Below are 27,558 nucleotides of genomic sequence, written 5' to 3'. Positions count from 1 at the left end.
GTATGTTATCCTTTCACGTGTTAACTAATAAAACTTCATTCTAAGTAAGTCATCAGCAGTTCTGTATGAATCATTGCAAGGACAAGACAACATGGAACCAAGGGTGTTTAATATTTAAGGAAACAGCAGAAAAGGAAAGGAAAAACCGGCCGAAGAACGAAACATAAAAAAGATTCTTCAGCCGACCTGGTAAACTACGGCCTGTGGAGACTCAACGCAATAAAACACAGTGACGCTTGAGATGGAGAGTTTAAAGGCTCCCCACCAGCTTCAAGTATCGGTTAACATCAATGTAAACAGCAGTTTAAGCTCTATGTTTCAGTCCTTGGCATGCAGGCACAGCCTGATGAGAGGCACGTTGCGGTACTGCTCATAAGCTATCAAAATCTACAACACATCTGCTTTCTATAGCGAAGAGGAAAGCAAGAGATCCGATCAAGTGATAGAGTACTTTGATCGGCATTACTCTCCCAAAAAGAATGAGACATTTGAAAGATATATTTTTTGTATGCATACCCAGAAACCTGGCGAATTGTTCGACAGTTTTGTCACTGACTTGAGGCTGAAGGCCCAGTTTTGCAATTTCAATCATCTAAAATCTTCAGTAATCTGCGACCAAATAGTATTTGGCATAACAAAAGGCAACCTCTGAGAGATTGCTGTGGGCAGAAGAATGGATATTGGATAAAGCAATTAGGAATTGTCATGCAAGTGAGTTGGCTGCACAGCAAATCAGTACACTCAGCTCAAAACATTTTGGCGCCAACATGGAGGAAGACGCCAGCGCCATCAGCACTGTGACACAGTTCAATAAGAAATGTGGTCTCAGTGCATTTTAAGTGGATGATAGGAGCCGCCATCTTATGCCAGAAATGTGGCAACTGGCATGGCCTACGGTAATGTCCAGCATATGGAAAGTTATGCTCCAGTAAAGGCCAAATGATCATTTCACGAAACAATGTTTTTTGCGTCCTTCAATGGACCAAATTCGAGCAGTTAATGAAGTTGAGAAGATGCCTCTAGAAAAGCAGTTCTTCATTGATCGAATTTCAGAAAAGAGCCAGAGCAGTCCAACTGAAACGAATGAAGAAATCTTTCTGAATAGTTGTGAGCAGCTGTATAGTCCAGACACAGAGTGGCCAGACGGTTACTGCGATTTGCAACGAGATATGCTGGTACACTCACTCGATGAGGAGCAAACGAAGGTCCAGGCAAAAGACAACAACTCCAATGAGGCGCTGGAAGAGCCAAAGGGAATTCCAGACTTCTGATTAACAGTCTTCCAGAAGGTGTATATACTCAATGGCATGTTATAGGAGCATGATGAGCCCATATGAAATCATCTACAAGATGTGAACGTTATATATTCAGAGCATACACAGCCAATGAGCTTCATTCTGGAGTTTACGTTTGAGCCAAATTAGTATTTTACAAACAAGATAATTAGAAAAACGTACCGGCAGGAACCTTGGCCTGACGAGTGGGAATTCTCATTTTGTGATGAACCAGAAATCACGGGATGCACTGGGTGCCAGATCGACTGGAAGACAGGAAAAAATGTCACATTGAAGACCATTAAAATAAATCTGAAGGGAGCAGCACGGTGGCTTAGTGGTTAGCACTGCTGCCTCACGACGCCGAGGTCCCAGGTTTGATCCCGGCTCCGGGTCACTGTCCGTGTGGAGTTTGCACATTCTCCCCGTGTTTGTGTGGGTTTCACCCCCACAACCCAAAGATGTGCAGGTTAGGTGAATTTACCATACTAAATTGCCACTTAATTGGAAAAAATGAATTGGGTACTCTAAATTTATTTTTTTTAATTTTAAAATAAAGCCGAAGCATAACAGTCAGAGCACTCAAAACAGTTCCGAAAACTGTACCAAACGACTCATTCTTCAATTTCTTCAGTCCTCCAGAAGCTCCGCAGCATGGAGCATGTTAAATAAAAGTTCTGCAGCAAGATTTGTTGCTGACTGTGAAATTGGTTGAATCCTGTCTGAACACATAATACCATGTGCAATGTCGTATTTTACAGCAGAAGTCTTTGCTGATGACACTGACTCCAAAGATGAGTACATTGATGAATCCTATGAAGACTATGCAAACGATGAAGTAAGCAAAGGTCTGAGTGATGAGCCAAAGCTGGATGAATATGACACGCTAGTAAAGCTGTTTCGCGGGAGAGATGGCACACTCCGTGAGGGAGCCTGTGCAGCACTACGTCGGTGGTTTGTGCGAATGACGAGGTGATCCCAAGGGACACCCAGCCTATGCCAGACCTCGAGCAGTGCAAATACTTTGAGATGGTGCACATAGAAATGGACAGCAAGATTGCAGCAGGCACCTCAGACAAAACTGATGTAGCTCCGAACCAACTGAAAACGGCAAATACTGTACCAATTCTGGAGACACTAGCTCTAGAAGCATATGGGGAAACATCAAAGCCCCATGCAGAAGTTCCGGTAGTGGACTCCCCGAGACATGAGGCCATTCCACTGCAGGAGGTGTTTGAAGAGCAAATGACAGCATCCATATGCAGTTCCACGATGACTGGGATGAAACATGGCTTACATCCATATGCAGCGCCACGACGATGTTGATACTGAATCGGGATGCAGTCCCACGGTGTTGGATGACACGTACATACTATCACACAATGAGGATGTGTTCACCCCCCCTTGGCTATCTGAAAAAGATGAGATGTGCATAGTGGTATCGAGTGACGAGGAGCCATCACTTGGGGCTCAAGCACAAGATGAAGGCGCAGCACCCAGTGCTGATGATGCTAATCCTACCCACATACCAGAATGTGAGGAAATCCAGACACCAGAGAGTAATCCATCCCAGATACAAGAGGATGAGGCTCTGCAGATGGTCGCTGAAGGTGTCGCACAGTTTCTTGGCAGCATGCCGACACGAGACATCTCTACAGATGACCCACAACACACTAATTCCATGGCACAGGCCAGCGACAAGATGGGTGCTACCAGAGCCAAACAAAAAATGAAAAGCACTCAAAAGATAGCTCGCACAAAAGATAATCGGAGATCGCAAAGTGGCACTAAAAACAAAAAAGAGAGAGAGAAGGAGAGTGGGGGATATGATGAATCCCACCGAGGACACCAATAAATGAGATATCGACAATGTGACTGCCAGGCCGGAGACCATACAACAGAACAGCAGCAGAGAGCATCAAGAGAGCACACAGCAACGCAGCAGCCAACAGCATTGAGCAAAAAAACGAAAGAAGCTGAAGACACCAGGATGGCCTACCAGAATACCAGGTGTCAAGGCACATCATCTAAAAAAGTTAAAACGTAAAAGACCAGCATGCAAACCAGTCTTCAAAAAAGCTGACAACAGCCCAGACGACCAGCGGGGTGATCCTGTGAAGGAAGCACAATGTGCTGTACACAAGACACACACACCTAGGAGGCCTATCATGTATATGGATGCATTAGTTAAACCTGTTTATACATAAACCACATGTGTAAAGTAAGATATTAATCATGTTTGTATATAAAGATCAACATCTCCAAAGGAAGGGGGATGTGGTGATATGCCTGTTAATAATATTGCATAAACTCAGCAATTCGACCTCCCACTAGTAGGTGGCGTCAGACATCAGTCATGTGACATCCAGTTACCTTCAGTTGGTAGTAAGGCGTACACAAGTACAGTCACACATCGGATAGTTCCACAGCAACCTAGTCTGTATGGCATTTTGTATGTTATCCTTCTACTTGTTAACTAACAAAGCTTCATTCCATGTAAGTCATCAGCAGTTCTGTATGAATCATTACAAGGATACAAGGACAAGGCAACATAACACAACATATCATCCTGCTTCAGCTCATCACCCATTCCTTTATTAATTCCTCCTGGCTTGGATCCCATCTTTCTCCATCTGCAGACTTACCGTAATAAAAATCACAGCTGCCTGTATCTTAACTTGCACCAAGTCCCATTCACCTATTACACTTGTGTTCGCTGACCCCACATTTGCTCCCAGTCTGGCAGATCCTCAGTTTCAAAATTCTCATCCTTGTTTTCAAATCCTTCCATCGTCTCGCCTTTCCCTATATTCCTAACCTTCTCCAACGCTACAAACATCCACCATATCTGTACTTCTCAAATTCTAGCCTCTTGAGTATCCTCAATTTTAATTGCTTCACCTTTGGCAACTTTGCCTTCAGCATCTTTACCTCTCTTTCCTCCTTTAAGACACCACTTCAAAACTACATAAATGACCTCAATTTCCTGGTATATCCTTATGTGTCTTGGTATCAAAAATTGTTTAACAATGTTCCTGTGTGCTACATTAAATGCTCGAAACAAATGCAAGTTTGTTGTGCAACAACTTTGATTATTTATCTAAATGAGTGCAGTCCTCCAAATCCCTCTGGGATGCTTGCATTGCTTATTTCATTGATTGTTCATCCAAATTCTGATAAAATAAATAGCTAGCTTACAAGGAAATTACTCAACTTGGCTCAGTTTTTGCCCAGATCTTTGATTCTATGAACTACAGGGAAACAGCCCATTGCAAATCTTTGCAGTGCACTAGCAATTCAATATAAGTCATCTAACATGCTTAAAAATATATATATGTTACATATGGTATACAGCATAGAAACAGGTCATTCGCCCAACCAGTTCATGCCAGCAATTATGCTCCACTTGAGCATCCACCCATCTATCTTCAACTAAATCTAATCACTTTCCCTTCTCTCCTATATGCTTGTCTTTCTTACCCTTAAATCCATCTGTACTATTCAATTCTGCTCACGTGTTCCACATTCTCAATTTGGACAAAGAGGTTTTTGCTAAATTCCACAGAATCAAAAAATTCCTACAGTGCAGAAGGAGGCATTTGGCCCATCAAGTCTGCACCGACCTTTTGAAAGAGCACCCTACCTAGGCAGACTCCCTGCCCTATCCCCACATGCCCACCTAACCTGCATATGTTTGGACACCAAGGGGCAATTTAGCATGGCCAATCCACCTAACCTGCACATCTTTGGACTGTGGGAGGAAACCGGAGCACCCGGAGGAAACCCACACAGACACAGGGAGATAGTGCAAACTCCACACAGATAGTCACCCAAGGCCAGAATTGAACCCGAGTCCCTGGCACTGTGAGGCAGCAATGCTAACCACTATGCCACCATGCTGCCCAATTGGATTTCTTGGTGACTATCCTGTGTCATTGGCCTCTGTTATGCTCTCCCCCACAAGTAGTAAATTCTTCCCATTTATAGTTTTAAAGACCTCCGTTAGATCACATCTTCTCCATTCTTTGAAGCGAAAAGAGAAACAACCTTGTTGGTCCTTTCCTGATATGTATATGCATGCCTTTCTGGTAACATCCTTGTAAATTTCATTTGCACTGTATTTTCATAATAAAAAACTCGCCACTGTCCCAGAAGCTGCTGTCCCTTTCAGAGGCTTTGAGAGCTGATAGGGTTGATGTAATCTGAGGGTCACCACACCTCAGCAAAGGGCAAGGTTGAGAAGATGGGGCCTTCATGAATAAGCTAAGCCCGTATGGGAATTGAACCCGCATTGTTGACACTACTCACCAACCAGCCATCCAGCCAACTGAGCTATTGGATTCCATCCAAAGAGTGAAAGGATAATATTAGCATAGAAGGAAGAGGTTGTTTTTTTTAAATCAAGGCCGATAGCTGTGTTAAAATAGCCCTGAGGGGCGACGTGACTGGCTTTCACTTGGACAAAGGATCAGACCCACATCTCACCATTCCATGGTGCAGCGTATTGCAGATCTGAGGGCGTTGTAATAGAATATTGGTCCTGATTGTGGCCCTCTATTAAATGTTACTACGTAAGGCTGTGGGGCAATTCGGTTATCCCAGATCAGTGGCAATGGAGGGGTCTGGAGCTGCTCCATTTCCTGCCATGTTCCAGCCGATCTGCATTGATGGTGAAGCTCCTAATAATAATAGTAGTCACTTATTGTCACAAGTAGGCTTCAATGAAGTTACTGTGAAAAGCCCCCAGTCGCCACATTCCGACGCCTGTTCGGGGAGGCCGGTACGGGAATTGAACCCGTGCTACTGCCTTGTTCTGCATTACAAGCCAGCTATTTAGCCCAGTGTGCTAAACCAGTCCTACTGGACTCTCGTGGTGGCCTTATTAGCCTGTGTAATTGGGGTTATATGATGTACATGGGAACTCATTGGAATTTTAATTGGCTACTGAGCCTGCCATGAGCCAGATAAAACTGCCGAGAAACCAGCGATGCATGCTTGGGTACATTTCTGAACCTTTTCTTCATGAGCTCTAGAGGAACAGGCATGCTCTCTGCGGCCCCATAAGTAAAGTCTGGCTTCCCCCTCTCTAAATCATAACCCACCTCAAACCTACCCAGTTTTGCGAATTCTGCAAACATCCGCAGTCTTGGATTTACCTTGTTGTCAGCTACTGCCAGCAACTGCTTACAGATTGAACAAAGAATAAAGAAAAATTACAGCACAGGAACAGGCCCTTCGGCCCTCCAAGCCTGCGCCGATCCAGATCCTCTATCTAAAACTGTCGCCTATTTTCTAAGGATCTGTATCCCTCTGCTCCCTGCCCATTCATGTATCTGTCTAGATACCTCTTAAATGACGCTATCGTGCCCGCCTCTACCACCTCCGCCAGCAATGCGTTCCAGGTACCCACCACCCTCTGCGTAAAGAACTTTCCACGCATATCTCCATTAAACTTTTCCCCTCTCACCTTGAACTCGTGACCCCTAGTAATTGAGTCCCCCACTCTGGGAAAAAGCTTCTTGCTATCCACCCTGTCTATACCTCTTATGATTTTGTAGACCTCAATGAGGTCCCCCTCAACCTCCGTCTTTCTAATGAAAATAATCCTAATCTACTCAACCTCTCTTCATACCCATACCAGGCAACATCCTGGTGAACCTCCTCTGCATCTTCTCCAAAGCATCCGCATCCTTTTGGTAATGTGGCGACCAGAACTGTACGCAGTATTCCAAATGTGGCCGAACCAAAGCCTTATACAACTGTAACGTGACCTGCCAACTCTTGTACTCAATACCCCTTCCGATGAAGGAAAGCATGCCGTATGCCTTCTTGACCACTCTATCGACCTGCGCAGCCACCTTCACGGTACAATGGACCTGAACACCCAGATCTCTCTGTACATCAATTTTCCCCAGGACTCTTCCATTGACCGTATAGTCCGCTCTTGAATTAGATCTTCCAAAATGCATCACCTCGCATTTGCCCGGATTGAACTCCATCTGCCATTTCTCCGCCCAACTCTCCAATCTATCTATATTCTGCTGTATTCTCTGACAGTCCCCTTCACTATCTGCTACTCCACAAATCTTAGTCTCATCTGCAAACTGCATTGGATTCAACATCACTCCAGTTGCAGTCCACCTGGAGTTAAAATTGGCCACCAAAGATTCCAGATATATTGTTGCATTTTAAATAATAGATTTCTTCAAAGATGAAAGCTTGCCATGATGAATTTCCTCACCAATTTCAGTTTTTTTTTCATTGGATGTGGGTGTCAATGGGCCAGCATTTTTTAGAGAATTACTTAAACTAAGCAACTTGCTATATTTAAGAGTCAACCACGTTCCTTTAGGTCTGGAGTCACTGGATCTGGTAAGATTGGCAGATTTCCTTTCCTGAAGGCCATTAGTGAACCATATGGCTTCTTGGTTATCATTAAACTTTTAATTCCAATTTTTTATTATTCAAATTTCACCACCTGCCAAGGTGGGATTCAAACCCTGGTCCCCTGGATTACTAGTCCAGTGACAATACCACAATGCCACCAACTCCCCTCTGCTGCATTTTACTACTGTGTATATGTATTGCTATGTACTCTGCATTCAGGAGATTATTCTAAGGGATAATTGCTTTCTTCTGAGCCCTCAGTGCAGGGTCCCAATGGCAGGGAATTCAGGACAGATATAACACTGTGTAGTATTGTTAAAGCAATTCTTCATCCTGCCCTCCCTGTGAAAGCAGCTCCTTGCTCGGAGCTCAAAAGAGTGGAATGATCCAAAGATTTAAATAAAATTCATTTTTCTTGTCTAGGTGTGTGTGCAACATTGACTGTTCCCGCATCAGTTTCAACCCTGTGTGTGCTTCTGATGGTAAATCCTACGACAATCCTTGCCAGGTTAAAGAGGCATCATGCCAGAATCAGGAATTCATAGAAGTCACTCATTTGGGAAGATGTCCAGGTAACTCGAACAATTTGATTGTTGCATTTGGAACTGAAAATGTATTATTTTAGTCATGATTTTATTTTGCAGAGCCCTGTGAATATTGTTGGTTTGCACCACTGTCTGAAGGGGGTGGATTCACTGATCCTGCACTAATGTGCTCGCTGAGAACATGGGTGCGGTGTTAACAGTCATATGTCTGACCAACACTCAAAGTGCAGGATCAGCAAAATTACACAACAATTGTTTAACTTTCCCTGATAATTTTATTTTAGCATATCTGGGGCAGGATTCTCCGACCCCCCGCCAGGTCGGATAATCCCCAGGGGGGCGGCCTGAATCCAGCCCCGCTGCTCCGACGCCGGCTGCCGTATTCTCTGGCGCCGGTTTTCAGGCGGGGACGGGGATCACACCACACTGGTAGGTGGCCATTGGCAGCGCCCCCCCCCCCCCGGCAATTCTCCGGGCCCCGATGGGTCGAGCGGCCGCCCGTTTTTGGCCAGTCCCGCCGACATGGGTTAGACATGGTCCCACACGACGGGACCTAGCTGGTAGGCCGGCTGGTGCGGTGGCCTGACCTGCGGTGCGGTGGCCTGGGGGTGGCCCCCGCGGTGGCCTGACCTGCGTTCGGGGCCCACCGATCTGCGGGTGGGCCTGTGCCATGGGGGCACTCCTTCCTTCGGCGCCAGCCTCAGTAGGGCTCCGCCATGGCCGGCGCGGAGATGACACCCCCCTGTGCATGCGCTAGAATACGCCGGCCGGTCTGCGCATGCGCGGAACCACGCCGCCGCTTCTGCGCATGCGCTAACTCGGCGCCGGCTGGCGCGGCGCCAACCCCTCCGGCGCCATCCTAGCCCCCGGAAGTGCAGAGGATTCCGCAACTTCCGGTCGGCCCGACGCCGGAGTGATCCACGACGCTTTTTACGCCGGCGTCGGGCCATCGCGGAGATTCGGGAGAATCCCGCCTCTGGTATTTGAATCCTTGTGATGGTATTCCATAATCAATTTGTTTGACCTTTTTGTGACTGTGTAGCGATCAAGAACTGTAATGAAGTTACTGAATAAACTATTCATAAAGCAAAATGAAACAATTTGACAACACCTACATCAGAGGTGGCTAACTTTTCATGCAGTTCTTCTGTGGGTGTGAAGTGCGATTTATTACTTATTTGTGTCAGTTTGTGCATTTAATCCCACCCAGAGCCCAGACATGATGTGACAGAGCCATACTGCCATTACCACAAACTTTCAGTACAATACCAATCTCTCTCACAGAAAATAAGACAGCTGGTCTGAAAGACCTGCTGCTGTTTTGTCATGATATAGATCAGTGTCTTTCAACCTTTTTTTCCAGGGACCCACTTTTGCCAACTGGCCCGACTTTCAGGACCCATGCCACGTTCGCTTGCCCAGTCTATCCTGAGTCAAGGCACTGTTTGAGACACTTTTCTTGCCCTAGTCAAGGATGGAAACAAAATCATCTAGTTTTCCTGTTCATAATCACTATGCAGTAGCCTTGGGCCCGAGACAGAGCCCTGTCAGTGGTGAGACGGTAATGGTCACTTTCACTCCCACTGACCGTGGCGGCTGCTGGCCGAGCAGCTGCAGCCCATTGCTAATGGGGAATTTTCAACTCTAGCCATGTGAGCACTTCACAGCTCCCAACTAGCTGCATAAGGTGTGTCTACTGACTGCTCCTGCCTCTGGATTGCAAACTGTTTGCAGGCTGCTGTTTTCTACAGCCTGGAAAACAGACAGGGAAGAAAGGACAGATTTGCTGCTGCCAATTTTTGAATAAGGAGAAGGGGAGTTTTTTCTCTCTCCTTGCTCTTGATTCCATTGCTGAGAGACCACTACAGGGATCTGCAGGAGAGAGAAGGGCAGGTAATTTTGCAGGTAAGGCCGTTGCCTGGGCCGCAGCCTGAGGCCGGATTTGAAATCTGCCTGCCTCCCTGTCTGCTTGCTTGGAGGACTATTGATGCTGCCACTTGGATGTGTGAGTCTGATTGCCATCGTTTTACATCTGTTGCCTGAAGTGAGGGGGAAAGGGTGGCAGCTGTTTCACTTGAGTGACATGCTGAAGGTATGCAGTCTGCTTTGCAGCTTGCTGGTGCTTTTATCTGTACTGCTACCTTTGTAATGTTTCATGTCTGGAAGCCAGGCGTTTCTGTTACTGCCTCTTTCTCTGTGGCCTGGGGCAAGGTGCCCTGCTGCTGGTGCTTTGGAAGGAAGGGTAGCGGCCCGAATCAACTGCGCAGCTTGCTGGAGGTTTGAAGGACTGCTTTGCCATTTGCTGGTGATTTTATCTGAACTATTGACTGTTCAATGTTTTATGTCTGGAAGCCATGTGTTGTTCCTGCCTCTTTTGCTTCTGTGGTCTGGACCAAGGACTGGGTGGAGCAGGTGACCAGATGCCTGGACTGCAGGAGCAGAAGAGTGGCAGCTCACCTCAACTGGACACCTTGGAGGTCGTACAAAGGCACCTTTGAAGGATGTTGGCAGCATTAGTGTGGTTATATCTGTTTTCTGTTTCATGTTTGGATGCCTTGTAAATTGCTGGTGCCTTTTGTACTGTTGCTATTGTTTAATGTTCGGAAGTTGTATGCTTGCTACTGTGTTGTTGCTGTTTCTTGTTTAATGCCTGGGGCTTATTTGCTGCAGCCCATTCTTGCTTCTGAGGCCTGGAGCAAGGAAAGGTAGGGAGGAAGATGGTCTACCGCCGGTGCTTGGGAGGGGGAGAGGATGCTCTCACTCTCTGACAATGGGGAGGGAGGGGTTGTATTGTTGGTTGATGTCCGGAGGCCGCGTGTCTGTCAGCTGCAGCCCCTTTTGTCGGCGGTCTTGAATCCGGAAAGGGGCATTCACTCTCTCTTCCCCCATACCTTACAGCTCGGAGCTGTGGGAAGGGGAGAGAGGGCGAGTTGGCTTGGATGCTGGTAGCTTTATTACACTATTGACTGTTTATTGTTTGATGTCTAGATGAGGTACATTTGTTAGCCGCAGTCCCTTTTGTCTGAGGCGGGAGTCTAGAAAGGGGTGTTCACTTGTTCTACCACCATGCTTTGCAGCTAGGTGCTGTGGGAAGAGGAGAGAGGTGAGTTGGCTCGGATGCTGGTAACTTGCTTTTTAATGTTCCAAGTCTGGAAGCCATGTGTTTGTTAGAAGCAGCCCATTTTGTCTGAGACGGGAGGGTCCAGAAAGGGGTGTTCACTCGTTCTTCCGCCATGCCTTGCTGCTGGATGCTGCAGGAAGGGGAGGGAGGGCAAGTTGGCTCGGATGCTGGTAACTTCATTATATTGCTGGCTGTTTAATGTCTGGAGGCCGTGTATTTGTTCGCCGCAGCCCCTTTTGTCAGAGGCAGGAGTCCGGAAAGGGGTGTTCACTCGCTCGTTTGCCATGACTGCGGCTGGGAGCTGCAGGTAGGGAGAGAGCACGAGTTCGCTCAGATGCTGGTAACCTCACTGTGCTGTTTACTGTTTGGAGGCCGTATGTTTGTCAACCGCAGTCTCTTTGTCTGTGCCAGGAGTCCAGAATGGGATGCACTCCCTGTGTTCTGCCATGCTCTGTCAGTATGACTTTCCAGCTGGTCTGCTGTGGGAGGGGCAGGGAGCGGCAGATTGATTTGTATGCTGGTACCTTCTTTGTACTGTTGGTTGTTCAATGTGTATTTGCTTTCTTTGTGTAATTGCACCGTTAAGGTTTTGTGTTTGTACTGATGCTTTGTTATGTATGGGTGCCTGTGTGTATAGCACAGTGCCGTTTCCTTGTACATCTATGGTTATTTTGATATGTGAATTGTTATTAAACTAAAATATTCCCAAGTGGATCCTCGTGGCTACACGTGCCATGAAGCAGGCAGTTGTTAAGACCTAGCATCCCGATCAGCATGTGAGACCTGGACACTCTGCCCGAACTCCTGAGGCAGCAAAACCACAGCGGCAGCAGCCAACATTCGATCACCCAGGGGATGGGCCACAGCACTGGGGACATCACCTCGACCAGAGAGTGGGTGGGTAGAGTGGGGAGGGAACCAACGACAGGTACAAACAAAGTTCCCAGCCAATATCTGGCGTCCGGTGCCCAGAGGACCCTGCTATGGGTGCGTGTGCAGGTTGGGTTCGATGGCACCACGAGGGATGATAGGGGATGTGAGGGTGGGGGAGGTCTGAGGGACCTGTGGGTCTGGGCTGGAAGCCAAAGCTGACTGTCCTTCACCCCTCCAATTCCTTACAGATATCACATTATGGTTGATATTGTGGGCCCCATGAAGGCTGCAATTGCAGGGTTGCTGCCAGGCCAGGTAGCCAGACGCTGGACAAGGTGGCGGCAGCAGCATCGATGGAGGCTCGAGGCCCTGTGCAGGGCCCACCCCACACTATGAGGACCTGACCGCCCATCAGGCCAGGGAGGGACCCAGAGGGGGAGGCCCGCAACAGCCCAAGGTGTATAGGCGTCACTGGTCCCTCGAACAGATGACAGACAGCATATGCCGCAGGAGGCTTTTCCTCAACAAGGGGATGGTGCGGCACCTGTGTCATGTCCTTGCACCACATGGAGGAGGAGGATACCCGCTCCCGATGGCCGTCAAGGTCACTGTAACCCTAAACCTTTATGCTTTGGAATCATTCCGGGGTTCGAGGGGGGACATGTGCGGCATCTGACAAGCTACAACCCACCAGTGCATCCATGAAGTAATGGATGCCCTGTTTGCCCAAGCAGCTGACGTATATAAACGTTGACCTAGACTAAGCCCAACAGGATTCCTTGGCATTCAAGGATTCCAGGATTCTGCAACTTTGCCGGGATGCCCTAGTTCTAGGGGGTAATAGATGGCACGCATGTTGCCTTGCGCACACCAGGTGGTCCAGGAGTGGACCTTCATTAACAGGAAGGGGTTGTACTCCCTGGAGATCCAACTTGTGTGCGACCACCACATGAAGGGTGTCACGATAGCACAGTGGTTAGCACTGTTGCTTCACACGCCAGGACCTGGGTTTGATTCCCAGCTTGGATCACTGTCTGTGCAGAGTCTGCACGTTCTCCCAGTGTCTGAGTGGGTTTCCTCCGGGTGCTCCAGTTTCCTCCCACAAGTCCCAAAACAATGTGCTTGTTAGGTGAATTGGACATTCTGAATTCTCCCTCAGTGTACCCGAACAGGCACCGGAATGTGGTGACTGGGGGATTTTCACAGTAACTTCATTGCAGTGTTAATGTAAGCCTACTTGTGACACTAATAAAAATTATTATTAAAAGATCATGGGCTGGATTCTCCGATCCCTGACGCCGAAATCACGTTCGGTGATGGGGCAGAGAATGACGACGAAATAGGGGGCGGTGCCGCTTTCTCGATGCGCCGCCCCCTGAAATGCGGCGTACTCTAGGAGTACGCTGCGCGCCGTATCCACGGCCTCCGAGCGTTGGCTGAGGCCCACCACGCGATGCTCCATCCCCGACCGGCCGAGTTCCCAACGGCGTGGGTCTCTCATGGTCTCACTCGTCGGGAACTCAGCGTGGCGGCTGCGGACTCAGTATAGTGCCGCCACAGTCGGGGGAGGGCCGATCAGTGGGCAGAGGTGGCATTATTCAGGGCTGGGACTGTTGTGGGACGGTCCGGGGCATGCAAGCCGGCTGAAGTGGGCGGCTATTTCACGGGCCGGGGCAGCGGGCTGCGTCTGTCTGCAGGCCGCCGCTGTGTGCATGTGCAGCCACGGATCCCGTAATTCTCAGGGACGTATCAGCAGCTAGAGCTGGGAGCTCTATGCTGCCTGGCTGCTCGACCCGCCACCCCCCTCCCCCAGAACAGTGAATCCGCGGCTGTTTTGCGCCAGTTTTCCTGCCGTAAAACGCCACTGTTCCACACCGGCATGGGAACATAGTCTCCAGAACGGAGAATCCAGGGATTGTGCATGACAGCTACATCCTGGGACAGTCCGAGATCCCTAGCATCTTCAAGGGACACTCCAGAATGACTGGATTGGCTCTTGGGGAATAAGGTGTATTCCCTGTGAAGCAACAGTGCTCTACCGTGCCACCCTATGCCACAATCTGACTCCTGTCTATCTGCTTCACGTTCACACCCATTTAGGAAGGGGACAGGTCCCATAGCATTGGGGCCGGGGGAGGCTGGAGGGCAAGTGGGGGGCAGATCGGTTTGCAGTGTGAATAACATGACAGAGGCTCCATATGTCTCTAGTGCAATGCCTGTTGAATGGTGTATCAGAACAACAGTGACCCCAACTTTCCCTAGTCCCCAGTGTCCTCTCAGTGATCATCGATCTTCTTAGTCCCCGTGCTCTACCGCTACGTCAAGGTGTGTCCCCAGGTTACACATCAGAGGTGGAGGCAGCCTACCTCTTCCCGCATCCTGCAGCCTTTGATGCCCGTGGTTGGCACCCACTGGAGGGCTTGGGGCCGGAGGACCCCTGCCGACTTGTCGGGACGGAGCGACAGCTGGAATGAGCCTTGGCTTCCCATTCATCATCTTGCTCTGCCAGCTCTGTCATGGAGTTGATGCCCTCAGCGACACCCCTCTGTGAGCGGGCCACGCTCAGCAGAGCCTTGTCAATGTCCACCTGTGTCTAGGACATGGTCCTCAGCAACTGGGCCATGCTCTGCAGCGCCTCAGTAGCTCTCACCTGATGCTGAGACATGCTCTACCTATGTCAAGGACATGTCCTCCAGCGTCGAGGACATGCTGTTGAAGTTCCCAGCCATGGCCATCACTGACTGAGCCATGCCTTGAACACCACCACTCATGGTGCTGACATCGTGCTCCAGGTGCTCCACCGCGGTCGCCACCTTAGTAGTGTTGGCCTTGATGCCATGCATTGTCGGCACAATCTCCTGCGCCCTTTGCCTTTGGGACTCTTCCAATTGGCTATGGACCCGCTGGAGTGTCGCTGATGTCCGCCTCTGAATCTCGCAGCCGCACCCTATCGACTGCATCAGCTCTGGGATAACCTAGTCCAGAGGCTCTGCATCTGACTAGGACTCAGCTGGGTCCTGGGATCCAGCAGACCTCCAACTGTTGTCTCCCCTGGCTGTTCCTGCCTCCACCTGTGTGCATCTGCTTTTGTGCGGTACTCACCAGAATGTGACCCAGAAGCCTGTCCACTACTTTCAGCCACCGAGGTGCGTGTCCCTGTGCTGGTGGATGGTGGGAATGACAACTGTAACGTGATACTGATGGCATCCTCAGAGCTCTCCTCCCAGATGTTCTCTTGGGAATCTGGGGAGCCGGATGAACTGGCACAGCCATGTTGCGATCCTGCGGGAGAATGAACATGTGGTCAGTGATGCGTGACAGGTCAACTAGGTGGGAGCTGGTGGATACTCACCTCCATGGCATAGGCTGATCTCTACGCGGTGACCGATCTGTCCTCCGCCACCCCCACTACCACCAGGGCTCAATCCTCAAAGTGGGTGAGCACCCTGAGGTCCGGCACCAGACCGCCCATCTGGGCCCTCTCCTGTCTGTTGTGGGCCAACTTCTCCTGAAGGGACACAGAAGGGGCACTGTGAGCCACAAATTTCATGCATTGCCAGTAGGGGTGCATGACAAGGGAGGACAGGGGTGCACCACTGCTGGGAAAGGGCGCGGTGTGTCGGCGGATGCTAGGGTGTGCTGAGGCACTTGGCGGTATTGCGTTGGGGGGAGGAGAGGGGGGTGCGGTGCAGGTTCATTGTGGAGGGCGGACCCCAGGGGGTAGCAGGTTGGACCGGTGCTAAGAGGCCGATGCCAACCGACCACTCCGGAATGGTGGAAGTCATTGAGCGTCTTGCGGCACTGTATGATGATCCTCCTGGTCAAACTCCCTGATTTAATGGCCCCTGCCAATGCCTCCCAGGCTGCGCTGTCCGCCCTGTGCCTGACGCTCCGACCCCCTCTGGGAAACAGAGTGTCCCATCTCGACTCCACTGCGTCCATGAGCCTGGCCTGGTCAGAATCGCTGAATCGCGGCGCTGGTTTATGGGGTGGCATGACTGCATGCTGTCAGGCTTTACTTTGCGGGACCAGCGTTTAAATGCTGCTCCCCTTCGTTAGGGGAGCTGCCCAGTGTGATCCCAGCGAATCAGCTAATGGGACAGTGATTTGTGGTGTGAAGCCCATGAGGCCTCGTAAGTGGCCCACTTAACGTTAGATAACGATAACCGCCTTGTCGGATCGGTAGTCGGGAAACTCCCGGTATTTCCCACAAATAGAACGAATTTGGTTAAATCACGCCTCTTTTGTTACCAGTGCATAAACTGCTATGAAGGAAGATCCAGAAACGCAGTTCTATGATGGACTCTACTTAAAGCTAATCTCTGTAAGGAAAGTTCTGCAAAATTTCCCCATGACTTCCAACAGTAATAAAACAAAACCTGAAGGGATCTGTGCATTTCCACATCCCGAACAATTGTGAGAAGCCAAAGGAGCATTTATATTGTGACGGTTGAAAGATTACACACTCAGATATCAGAAAACTCATTAAAAGTTATGAAATATGTACAAATTTATACTTTTTTAAAATGCAGAATTTCTTGCCTTCCTATTTAAATACTCAAAACATTATTCTTCCTGCCGCCATTCTAAAAATAGAGTTAGGCATAAACATGAGATTTAGAGAGCAACCTGCAAGTTACCATGCACCTGCCGCCATTATCATTCTACGAGGCAGAGATCGCAGATTTGGATCCTACGTCACTAAGGAGTATTTCTGAAAATGAAAATGAAATGAAAATCGCTTATTGTCACAAGTAGGCTTCAAATGAAGTTACTGTGAAAAGCCCCTCGTCGCCATATTCCAGCGCCTGTTCGGGGAGGCTGTTACGGGAATTGAACCGTGCTTCTGGCCTGCCTTGGTCTGCTTTCAAAGTCAGCGATTTAGCCCTGTGCTAAACAGCCCCTGAGTTCCACTTCTGCTATTGTTCAAAGTGCTGAGGGGCTAGTACTTTAGTGTGGGTTGAAATAAATCATCAGGTGGATGGATTCTGGTGACAGTAACTCACTGCCAGCACTGAGCAGTTGCAACATGTCAGGAGTGGGACTAAGGGCAGTGAGTGACGCACAGCTAGCACAAGACATTCTTATACATACACGACTGTGTGGCACAATTTGGCTCCAACTCCATCTACATGTTTGCTGATGACATGACCATAGTGGGTTGCATCTCAAACAACGATGAGTTCAGAGTACTGGAGGGAGATAGAGAACCTAGTGGCATGGTGTAACAACAACAATCTCTCCCTCAATGTCAGCAAAACTAAGGAGCTGGTCATTGACTTCAGGAAGTAAAGTATCATACACACCCCTCTCTGCATCAATGGTGTCGAGATGGAGATGGTTGATGGCTTCAAATTACTAGGTGTGCACATCACCAACAATCTGTCCTGCTCCACCCACGTCGACGCTACAACCAAGAAACCACAACAGCACCTATACTTCCTCAGGAAATTAAGGAAATTTGGCATGTCCACATTGACTCTTACCAATTTTTACAGATGCACCATAGAAGGCATCCTATCTGGCTGTATCACAGCCTGGTATGGCAACTGCTCGGCCAAAGACTGTAAGAAACTACAGGGTCGTGAACACAGCCCAGTCCATCACGCAAACCTGCCTCCCATCCATTGACTGTGTCTAGACCTCCCGCTGCTTTGGGAAAGCGGGCAGCATAATCAAAGACCCCTCCCACCCGGGTTATTCTGTCTTCCAACCTCTTCCATCGGGCAGCATACAAAAGTCTGAGAACACGCACTAACAGATTCAAAAATTGCTTCTTCCACACTGCTACCAGACTGCTGAATGACCCTCTTATGGACTGAACTGATCTCTACAAGCATCTTCTCTACTGTGCAGCACTACATTCTGTATGCTTCACCCGATGTCTGTGTCTATGTATTTACATCGTGTAGATATCATCTATATCCTTTGTTTTTCATGGATGGAATGATCTGCCCGTGATAATAAATCTAAATCAAATCATTGCACAGTTAAGTAGGTGAGCTCAGCGACTATACTTTGCTTTGATATTTTCCCCATCTCTTCTGGCAGTTCTATCTCTCACTCACTCTCACTCTCACGTTCAAAGGACGTGACTGTGTGTCCATGTACCTGAACCCCCACATTTTCCTCATTAACAAAGTTGCAGACCACGATCCTTAACTCCACGACCCTTCCGACAACTGCCCGCAATCTGCCCACGGGTCGTGACCCGAACTTTGGAAAACCCTGATGATTGTGCCACATGGTTTTTCAATTAAATGTTGCAAAATGCTGGACCCTTAACTGCTGATGATAGTGTATACAATGCAGACAATGATGGAGCTGAATGACATGGAAAAGCTGAGCTTCTCCTTAAGTTCAGGCAGAAACCTTCCCTTGCTCTTGTTCTACTGCATTGAAGGATGAGGATAGGAAATAATTAATGAGTTAATTTTCCAAACTTTAACAGGATAAAACCTAATGTACTGAATAGAAAATGACAGACATGGAATTAGAGAGATAAGAAGATAGAAAATGGGCCGAGTAGAAGGGGTGGGGATGGGAGGATGGATGGAATGTTGAGTAAAAAACAAGAAGGAAAGCAGTGAGACAGAAACAAAGAGAGAGGACATGAATTATAGGTAACAAAAGAAAGAAGGCAATAAACAATGAGAGAAAGCAGGAACGAGGAAATGAAAGAGATGGGAGGAAGAGGGAAATGAACAAGAGGGTGTATGATTGAAATGGAGGACAGAAAAGGGGAATGAGGGAGGGATGTTGGGGAAAAGATGGAATGAGAAAGAGCAATAAGGGGACAAATCTGGATATCAAATAACCTAAGTGGAAACATAGCATATTTTATCAGCATCAATTATGAATTAAGTTTCAAAATTACAGTACTTGCATACTTTATTCAGCTATACAATGAGCCCCTCCATTGAGTGATATCCAACGACAAGAACCAAGTGTTGGAGATTCTGATGTGATCTTATTATAAACCATGATAAAAAGGTGAATTTAAGTGCATTGCAAAAGTTGGCACTATATAATGAACCAGTTAATTTGTAAACCACAATAACAATTAGCTGTTTTTTTTAAACTGCACATTGAAATGTTCTTACATCATTGTATGTCCCTTTATTTCCCTTTTCCAAGATGAACCAGTTGAACTTTATTGTTGCCACTTTCCAGTATTATTGAATTTTCTGTGGGCAGCATGGTGGCACAGTGGTTAGCACTGGTGCCTCACGGTGCCAAGGACCTGGGTTCGATCCCGGCCCTGGGTCACTGCCTGTGGGAGTTTGCACATTCTCCCCATATCTGCGTGGATGCCACCTCCACAACCCATAAAAAAAGATGTGCAGGATAGCTGAATTGGCCACGCTAAATTGCCCCTTGTTCGGGAAAGAAAATTGGATATTTTTTTTAAATTATTGATTTATCTCACTGTATTTAGACTTTACAATGCACATATTGAGACAGGAAGTTTAGAACTTAATATGATCAGACAATGTGCAGTGTGTTTGTTTTCTTTTTCAATTAATTATAAAATAAAGTGTGTGGCTTTCTCAACTGACAGAAAGAAAGTTCTTCATTGAGAAATTAATGCAGTCTGTGTGGTTAAAACATTTCTGAATATGTTATGATCATCTGTGCAGCTTGCTAATGTATAGAGGTTGTATTGTTGCCAATTTGCACTGGAGTCACCAATAATGTTGCTCTTTTTCATGAGTGGAATACTATCCCACCAATAATGTTGCCAAATTAACTAGATATGGCAGTTATTAATGATAATATTGCTTTTCAGAGTACCAGGTATCAAATGATACCACCACAAGGCTTTACCGGATATCGATCAAAGACCAAACAACCAATTAGTCAGTTCAAGTTCAAAGATAGTTTATTTACACACAAGGATTACTTCGACATGCAACATAAAACACTACAAATTAAACTACACCTAACAGCTACAATAACCTATACTTAACTTCAGGACAACCGGCTCTTTGCAGATGAACAAGGTCTTTGTTCAGATCTTGCGTGGCTGGTTAGAAGAAGTGGCTTCGTTTCTGCTGGGGCTCAGCCGTCTGGTAGCGATCGTTGGTCTTGAACTTGTCCTCTGGTCGTAATGCTACACTTGGTTTTAGGCGTACGCCAGGGCCAAGAGAGACCGAACACATGGCTGCGTCTCTTTTTATCCCTCTGGGATTTTGTGCTCTTTGGGGCGGTCCTTAGATTTGGACCCAATAATTCGACAGGCTTCGATCACTGCCATGGGCCATTAGAATGCAAACGAGCGGGGATTTCGATCGCGTCTAGCTCTCTGGGTTGCAAATACACACACAAGCTCTGAGTGTGTCTGAGTCCTGGGTTGGCCATAATTCTCATGGTCCTTTGCAGGTGGCCATCTGTGATGGCTACATTCCGTCCTCTTGATCCTGAATGTGAAGCGTGAGGGATCGCACTGTTGATCCTTCATCCATCCTTGGTGTGCCAGTTACTCTTGATCAAGGACAGGTTTTACACTACTCTGTCCTATGTTTTGGAGCATTTACCTAAGTTTGATTAACACATCATACATTCATAATCTCTAAGGGGTCACTATAAAACATTCAACTATTACACATTTAACTTATTCGCTCAAGGGAATATCTAACTATCACTATCTAAGCTACTCTCATGCTGCTGGCAAATATAAAAAGGAACTTATGTACAATACAAAATTTTTAAACCAACGGCAGCATCACATTTCTATTTAACTTATCAACGTTACAGGGGTGTACAATCTTTACTTTTATCGGTGGTTACATTGTTTGTTGGGTTGCGTGAATTCCGAAGAAGGGGGCTCAGAGTGTATATATTGGGGAGCGGGAGGCTCTTTTTTGCCATTTGCGGAGTCTAAGTGTCTGGCTGACACTGCAGATTATCGCTATCACCAGAAGGGCCTCTACTGTATTTTCGCACCAAGTGGGGTATAAGTGTTTATCTCTATGTGTGGTGTGGTGTCCGAGCTAGGGGTATCATGTTGTGGGATCATGTTCGGGGCTGGTGTGGTGTAAGGTACAAAAGCTTGTAACGCGCGCAGTTGTAGGAGTCCAGCGATGATCACAATGGCGGTCATCAGTCCTGTCTTCATCTTGTCTTCTGTTCTTCGTTCTTCGTATGTTCCTGAGGGTGCAAGCATAATATCTGTTATTATCATTGGTTAACATCTCGTTGTGTTTATCTTTCTCTCCTTAACTTCAATTACCCATTAGAATCGTCACCATGTATGACTCGCTCATTTTATTTTTTTGAATAACCTTTTTTTAGAGACAAGACAACCAAAAAAAAAATTCCTTTTCAGTGCAGAGAATCTCGCAGCTTGTGGTCGATGCTTGCAGTGGGCGGACAATTTCTTCGACCAGCCTTTCTTAAATCACAAGCATGGAAGGTTGAGGCTTATTCTCAACTAGCCGAATTTTAGGGCGGCCGATTTTATAAAGTTTCTTCGTCCCAGGGTCCAGAGGTAGTTTGCATATAGCAGCATATATGTGGCAACCAAGTGTCAAACATGTAAACAGCAGGTGGGGAAGCGACCAAAGAGTCGCAGAAGGTAAAGAGTTGAGTGTACAGACTGTGGCAAAGGGCATTCTTTAAACCACAATAAGAGTAGAAAAGGGAAAACTAAGACCTGCCAAAGACAGTGAAAGTGTAAGGAACCATTCCAGAGTATTCAAAGTGATGGGAACATGAGGTGCGTGAGGGCCGCGGCAGGGAAAGAATGGGTGGGATCCTCGGGTAGGGCGGTGATCAGTGCCGTTGCTCCACTACCCGAGCTTAGCGGACCAGATGCATTTGGGGTCCTCAGGCAGGGCGGGGATTAATGCCGTTACTCCACTACCTGGGTGACCAAAACGAGCGGAAAGAATTTGTAACACATGTGAGATCCAACAATTGTTCCTTTAACGGCCATTGGTCAGTAAATGGCGTCGGAAGAGTAACTGTATCAAGAAATTGGGTGTCAGGCCAACATTAATTAAAACCATGTCGCAATAAGAAAGGAGGAAATAAAAGGCGGGCAGGCTCCATCAGTAAATAGGACACCTTAAATCTCATGCGGTTCATTTTTCTCATCATCTGGACACCTCAGGGTTCTGTATCGAAAAGCGTTGTAAAAGGGTTACCAGACTCGTGTCTGCCATTTTTGTGCCGTGGCCACGTGGGCTGTTGTGGAATCCAAATCGTCATGTCTTACCAATCTACAAAAGTTGTCGCGGTGCCAAAAAGGGGTTCGTTTGTCATGAGACATAGGGGCGGTGGCAGTGAAGGGCAAATTACTGTTGTCGGACGGTGGCGGTGTCTCTGGCTGTGGAAGGGGATATTGGGGGCCAAACATGTCCTGGTCATGGTTCCAGGGGCTGGACTAACTGGAGCCGGGGAGGTTGTACCAGTGGTCAGTGATCGTGGTCAATTCGGGGAGGCTGGCGCTATCGTCTGAATCAAGCTCAAGGTGGAAAGTCGTACTTGTGGGCGGAGACAAGGTCGGATCTGTGGGTGTGGACGTGCTGTCATGGCTGGGGGAGGGTTAGACTTGGTTGTCGATGGGCGGGGCGGAATCGTCTGCTATTGCCAGGGAGATGTGGTGAGAGTGGCTACATTGGGTTCCATAGACTTTGAGCCGGTTGATGTGGAACCAACCAGTTTTACCATTGGGGTACGTTAACTTGTACAAAGAGGGGCTCACTTTGTCTGAAATGGAGTAGGGTCCTGCAAATTTAGGGGAGAGGAACGAACTGGGATTGTACAGGGAAACCATCACTTGCTGACCGACTGTATACTCTACGGGGTGGACTGTTTTATCAAAGCAGGGCTTGCACTGCTTTTTTCTTGCGCCTAGTCGGACAGCTGCAGCAAGCTGTGCTGCTTTAATATTTTCCGTGACTTATTGGACTGCTTTTTCATGGGTGAGGGCGGTGACTGTGGGGCTTGCCAAATCGAGACCTAATAAATATTCAGTTCCTTTCATGGACTGTCCAGTCATGAGAGTGTGGGGGTGAAACCTGTGGAACTGGATACTGTGTTCCTAATAAACATAAGAGTGAATGGGAGGACTGCATCCCATGTGGTGTTATGCTGTTGCACCATTTTTCTAATGGTCGCTTTCAAGGTGCGATTCATTCGTTCAACAATGCCGCTGGATTGGGGGTGATACGCTATGTGAAATTTTTGCTTGATTCCAAAAATTGTTAGGGCATTTTGCATGACTCTGCCGGTGAAATGGGAACCTTTGTCTGACTCAATGATGTGGGGAAGTCCCCAGCGTGTAAATATCTGTTGGCTCAAAATCTTAGCTGTGGCTTTCGCTGTGTTCATCCGGAAGGGAAATGCTTCTACCCATTTTGTAAAGGTGCCGATTACTACTAATACATATTTAAAACCATTTATGCAGGGGGGGGTGGGGGGGGGGGGGGGGAAACCAATGTAGTTGAGCTATAAATTTGTCCATGGGTCATTAACAGATCGGGTGTGTCTCAATTGTCCTTTCTTGGAGTACCTTTCAGGATTGTTCTGTGCACAGATTAAACAATTCTCAACATAATGCGTGAAGTCTGCTTTTAAATCGGGACACCAGCACAAAGGTCTTAAATGGGCAATGGTATTGTCTATCCCCTGATGTCCATGTCCGTCATGAAACTGGTAAATTATTTGGATTCTGTCCTGGGTGGGGACCACATAAATTCCATTTTTCAAAACTATTCCATCCTGTACCGTCAGTGAGTCCTTGAATTTGTCGTAGGGGGCTGGGAAGTTACCGTCTAAAACTTGCTTAAGAGTGTCGTCTGCCTTTTGGGCCTGGGTTAAATCTTCGATATTGGTCTATGAAAGCTGGACTGCGTGTATCGATTCACTTTCGGGGGATTGCCAAAAGTGTCCGTGGCGTGATCCTGACTTGGCTAAGGCGTCTGCCTTTACATTACCGGTTGGGGAGGAACGATGATGGCTTCTCACTTTGATTATGCCATATGTGCGGTCTTTTGCTGTCTTAAGGATATGCTTCAACAATGGGGCTGAGGGTGGGGGTTTACCATCAGCAGATACGAATCCTCGAGATTCCCACAGGGGCAGGAATTCTGTCAAACTATTGCAGACATATAAACTGTCCGAATGTATGTCCGCTGGAGTCGGAAAGTAACCTGGGTGCTGCACTACATATGCTATAGCTGCTAATTCGGCTGCTTATGATCCTAGGTGGCCGGGCAATTTTAAAGATATTTCCTCTAATGCCCGTCCCTGTGCGTCTTCCACATAAATTCCACAACCAGTTATTCTCTTTCCATTTTCTATGGTGGAGGAACCGTCTTCATAAATCTTTAAAGCGTTGTCCGTGGTCTGGGGACTCTGTGTTCTGATGCCTGCTCGTGTGTAGTGACTTCGGAATAAAGGGTCCTGTGCGGTGTTTGGCTGCAATGATTTGGCACTCATGTGGGGTTCCTGCATACTGAAGGTTATCTGCTAAAAATGTGTGGGTCTCTGTACGTTTAACTGTAATGTCCCTTCCTTGTAACAACAGTGTCCAGCGAGCTGCTCTAATCTGGCTAACTGAACCATCCTTTAATCTCCCATCCAACAGTAGCTGTGTTGGGGTGTGCTTGGTTAAATCGTTAATCTACCATCCAACAGTAGCTGCGTTGGGGTGTGCTTGGTTAAATCGTTACTGGGTTAAGGCCTGTGATATATGCAAAATACTGTACTGCCTAAAAGACTGTGAGCAAGTGCCGTTCGCAGGCTGCAAATCCTTGCTCCACGGGATCTAAAATTCGTGAGGCATAGGCTACGGGTCCGAAGCGGCCATGTCTTTCCTGTAGAGTACTGCTGATAGGGTTCGGTCGGTGGTCACTACTTCAATGGCGTAGGGAGAGTGTGGGTCTGGAACTTGCAAAGCGGGGGCTGTGCCTAGGGCGTGTTTTAATTCATTGATGGCGTCCATATGCTGAGGAAGCCATTCCCATGGAGCGTTCTTTTTTAGGAGCTCTGAGAGTGGGGCTGCTTTTGTGGCAAAACCATCTATATGGTTCCTACAATATCCAACTAATCCTAAGAATGACCGGAGTGCAGTGACATTGTGGGGCAGGGGCAATTTAACTATTGACTCAATTCGTTTGTGTTTAATCTCTCTCTTCCCGTGGGTGATGATGGTGCCTAAATAAAGGACCTTTTCTTTTAGGATCTGGGCTTTTTTCAGGTTAACCTTGCATCCAATTGATTGTAAGAGACCTAGCAATTCTGAAAGAAGCTTAACATGCTCTTCCTTTGTGTCCGTCTGTAGGAGTAAGTCATCCACATACTGAATAAGGCATTCGGGGCGGGAAAATTTGGAAAGTCCATTGGCCATTTGTCGGTGAAAAATGGAGGGGGAGTTGTGGAAACCTTGCGGGAGGCATGTCCATGTATACTTCTGCCCTTGAAATGTGAACGCGAACTTGTATTGACAGGCCTTATCTAAGGGAATGGACCAGAAGCCATTGCTAAAGTCCAGCACTGTAAAGTACTTTGTTTGTACTCCCTGCTTGAGCTAGGTTTTGGGACTCGTGGCAATGGTGAGGCTGCTAATGGGGTGACCTTGTTGAGCTCTCGGTAGTCAATGGTTAATCTCCATGAACCGTCGGGTTTCTTTGGGGCATTGTTTGTTGAGGCTATGGGCCAAATTACTCGTTGATCTAGTAAGCTATTGATGACTTTTGAGATCTCACCCTCTGCTTGCTGTGGGAAACCGTATTGCTTCTGGGGCTTGGGATCGGGACCTGAAATTGTGACCATGCCTGGGATCTTCCCACAATCGTGTTTGTGTTGGGCGAAGGATGCTTTATGTTTTCTGAGGACCTCTTTAATTGTCTGGTCTGTACGAATTGTTTGCGGATCAAACCAATAGTCTCCTACTGAGCAAATCCTATGTTCGTAGTCCCCTACTGTGAGCGGAGCAGGGGCTCTCGCTGTTTTGACCATTTTCCATACACACCTATTCACAGGGTCAAAGGAAAGGTTGTGGGAGCTCATAAAGTTGATTCCTAGAATGCTCGGCTGTTTGGGGCAAGTCGACTAAAACAACGGGGTGCCTGGTGTTTATGGTTCCTATCTGAATATCTACGGGGGCTGTAATGTATCCCTGCTGTACATGTCCTGTAAATCCACTAAGGGTGATGGTGTCTGTGGTGGGCCATTTGTCACGCCGAAACATTGTGGAGGAGTTTAAAGTGGTGTGAGACTCTCCTGTGCCCCAAAGGAACTCTACTGGATGTCCCAGGACTGTTGCCTGTGACTACTAGTCTGCCTGATTTGTCCCAGAGTGTGTCGCAGACCCAAGTTGGGGAGTCCGAACACCGTCAATCTGTGGTGTTGATTATTGCATTATCTGTTCGGGTGCTAATGCTATGTATGAGCCTAACGTTGTTCCTAGGTGGGGCGTTCAATTGCAGTTTGGGGGGGTTTTGTCTGCATTCGCGGGCGTAATATCCCATGTGTCCACAATTATTGCAACCTCGTGGTACCTGTGTTCTGTGGTGCTGTACTTCATGTTTGCCCTCATTTACCCATGCTGGGTCCTGATTAGTCCTGACTGGGTGCATATTCGCCTCTGCCTTTTCCTGATCTGCCTTCCTATGTAGGAATTGCTCCCAAGCTCTGGAGAGTTGCTTCAAAACCCAAACTTCATTATGCGTGGCGCCTGCGGGGTCGTAATTTACACAAGCCTTTTGACCTACTTCTGTGGCGTGGGAGACTAAAGTGCGGGCCCATTTAATTGTGTCGTCGTTATCTAACTGTGCGCGGTTCAAATCCCCAAATACTGCTTTAAAATGGATCCAAAGGCGACCTGCAAATGCAGTCAGATGCTCTCCCTTCTTTTGCCTACAACGGTTCAAACCTTCCATGGGGTCTCCCTTGTTGTACCCGATCGCATCTAAAATGGCCGTTTTCATCTCCTGTAGGGTTCCTCATCCTATATTTTGGGGTTCTGGTAAAGCTGAACTAACGGACGGGTCAAGGCTCATGACTATAAGCTTAACTTCTTCCTCGATCGTACATAACCGTTTCTTGTCGTACTCTCTCAAAGAAATTATGTGGGTCTGCAGTGGGTTCGAATGGTTCAATTTTGGCGCAGGCATCTCTCCAATGGGTGATGGTTAGTGGGGTGGTGTAAACAAAATCAGGCTCATCCCGATCCGATGACTTGCACTGTGTGGTGACTGGATTTATGTGTGTGTGTGCTGCCTGTGCAGTCGGTGGTGCAGGTGCTTTCCTTTTCGGAGCCTGGGGGGCTCTATTGTGATTTTCGGTGTTCTCCACCTATCTATGGACGGTTTCATTAAGTTCTTGCCAATTGGGGCCATTCTCCTCA

General features: G+C 47.6%; 1 protein-coding gene across 1 annotated transcript in view; it reads left to right on the top strand.

Moving 5' to 3' along the window:
• tmeff2a (transmembrane protein with EGF-like and two follistatin-like domains 2a) overlaps positions 1-27,558 on the top strand; it is a 194,112-nt gene that overhangs the window by 142,812 nt on the left and 23,742 nt on the right. Inside the window, exon 6 of the mRNA XM_072478609.1 lies at positions 8,085-8,233. Within this exon, the coding sequence (XP_072334710.1) occupies positions 8,085-8,233 (149 nt within the window). The remainder of the gene's footprint in view (positions 1-8,084; positions 8,234-27,558) is intronic.

The sequence above is a fragment of the Scyliorhinus torazame genome, chromosome 2 (genome assembly GCF_047496885.1).
Source record: "Scyliorhinus torazame isolate Kashiwa2021f chromosome 2, sScyTor2.1, whole genome shotgun sequence".
Taxonomy (NCBI): domain Eukaryota; kingdom Metazoa; phylum Chordata; class Chondrichthyes; order Carcharhiniformes; family Scyliorhinidae; genus Scyliorhinus; species Scyliorhinus torazame.
The sequence above is the reverse complement of the archived record's forward strand: the minus strand, read 5'-3'. Positions and strand labels throughout refer to the sequence as shown.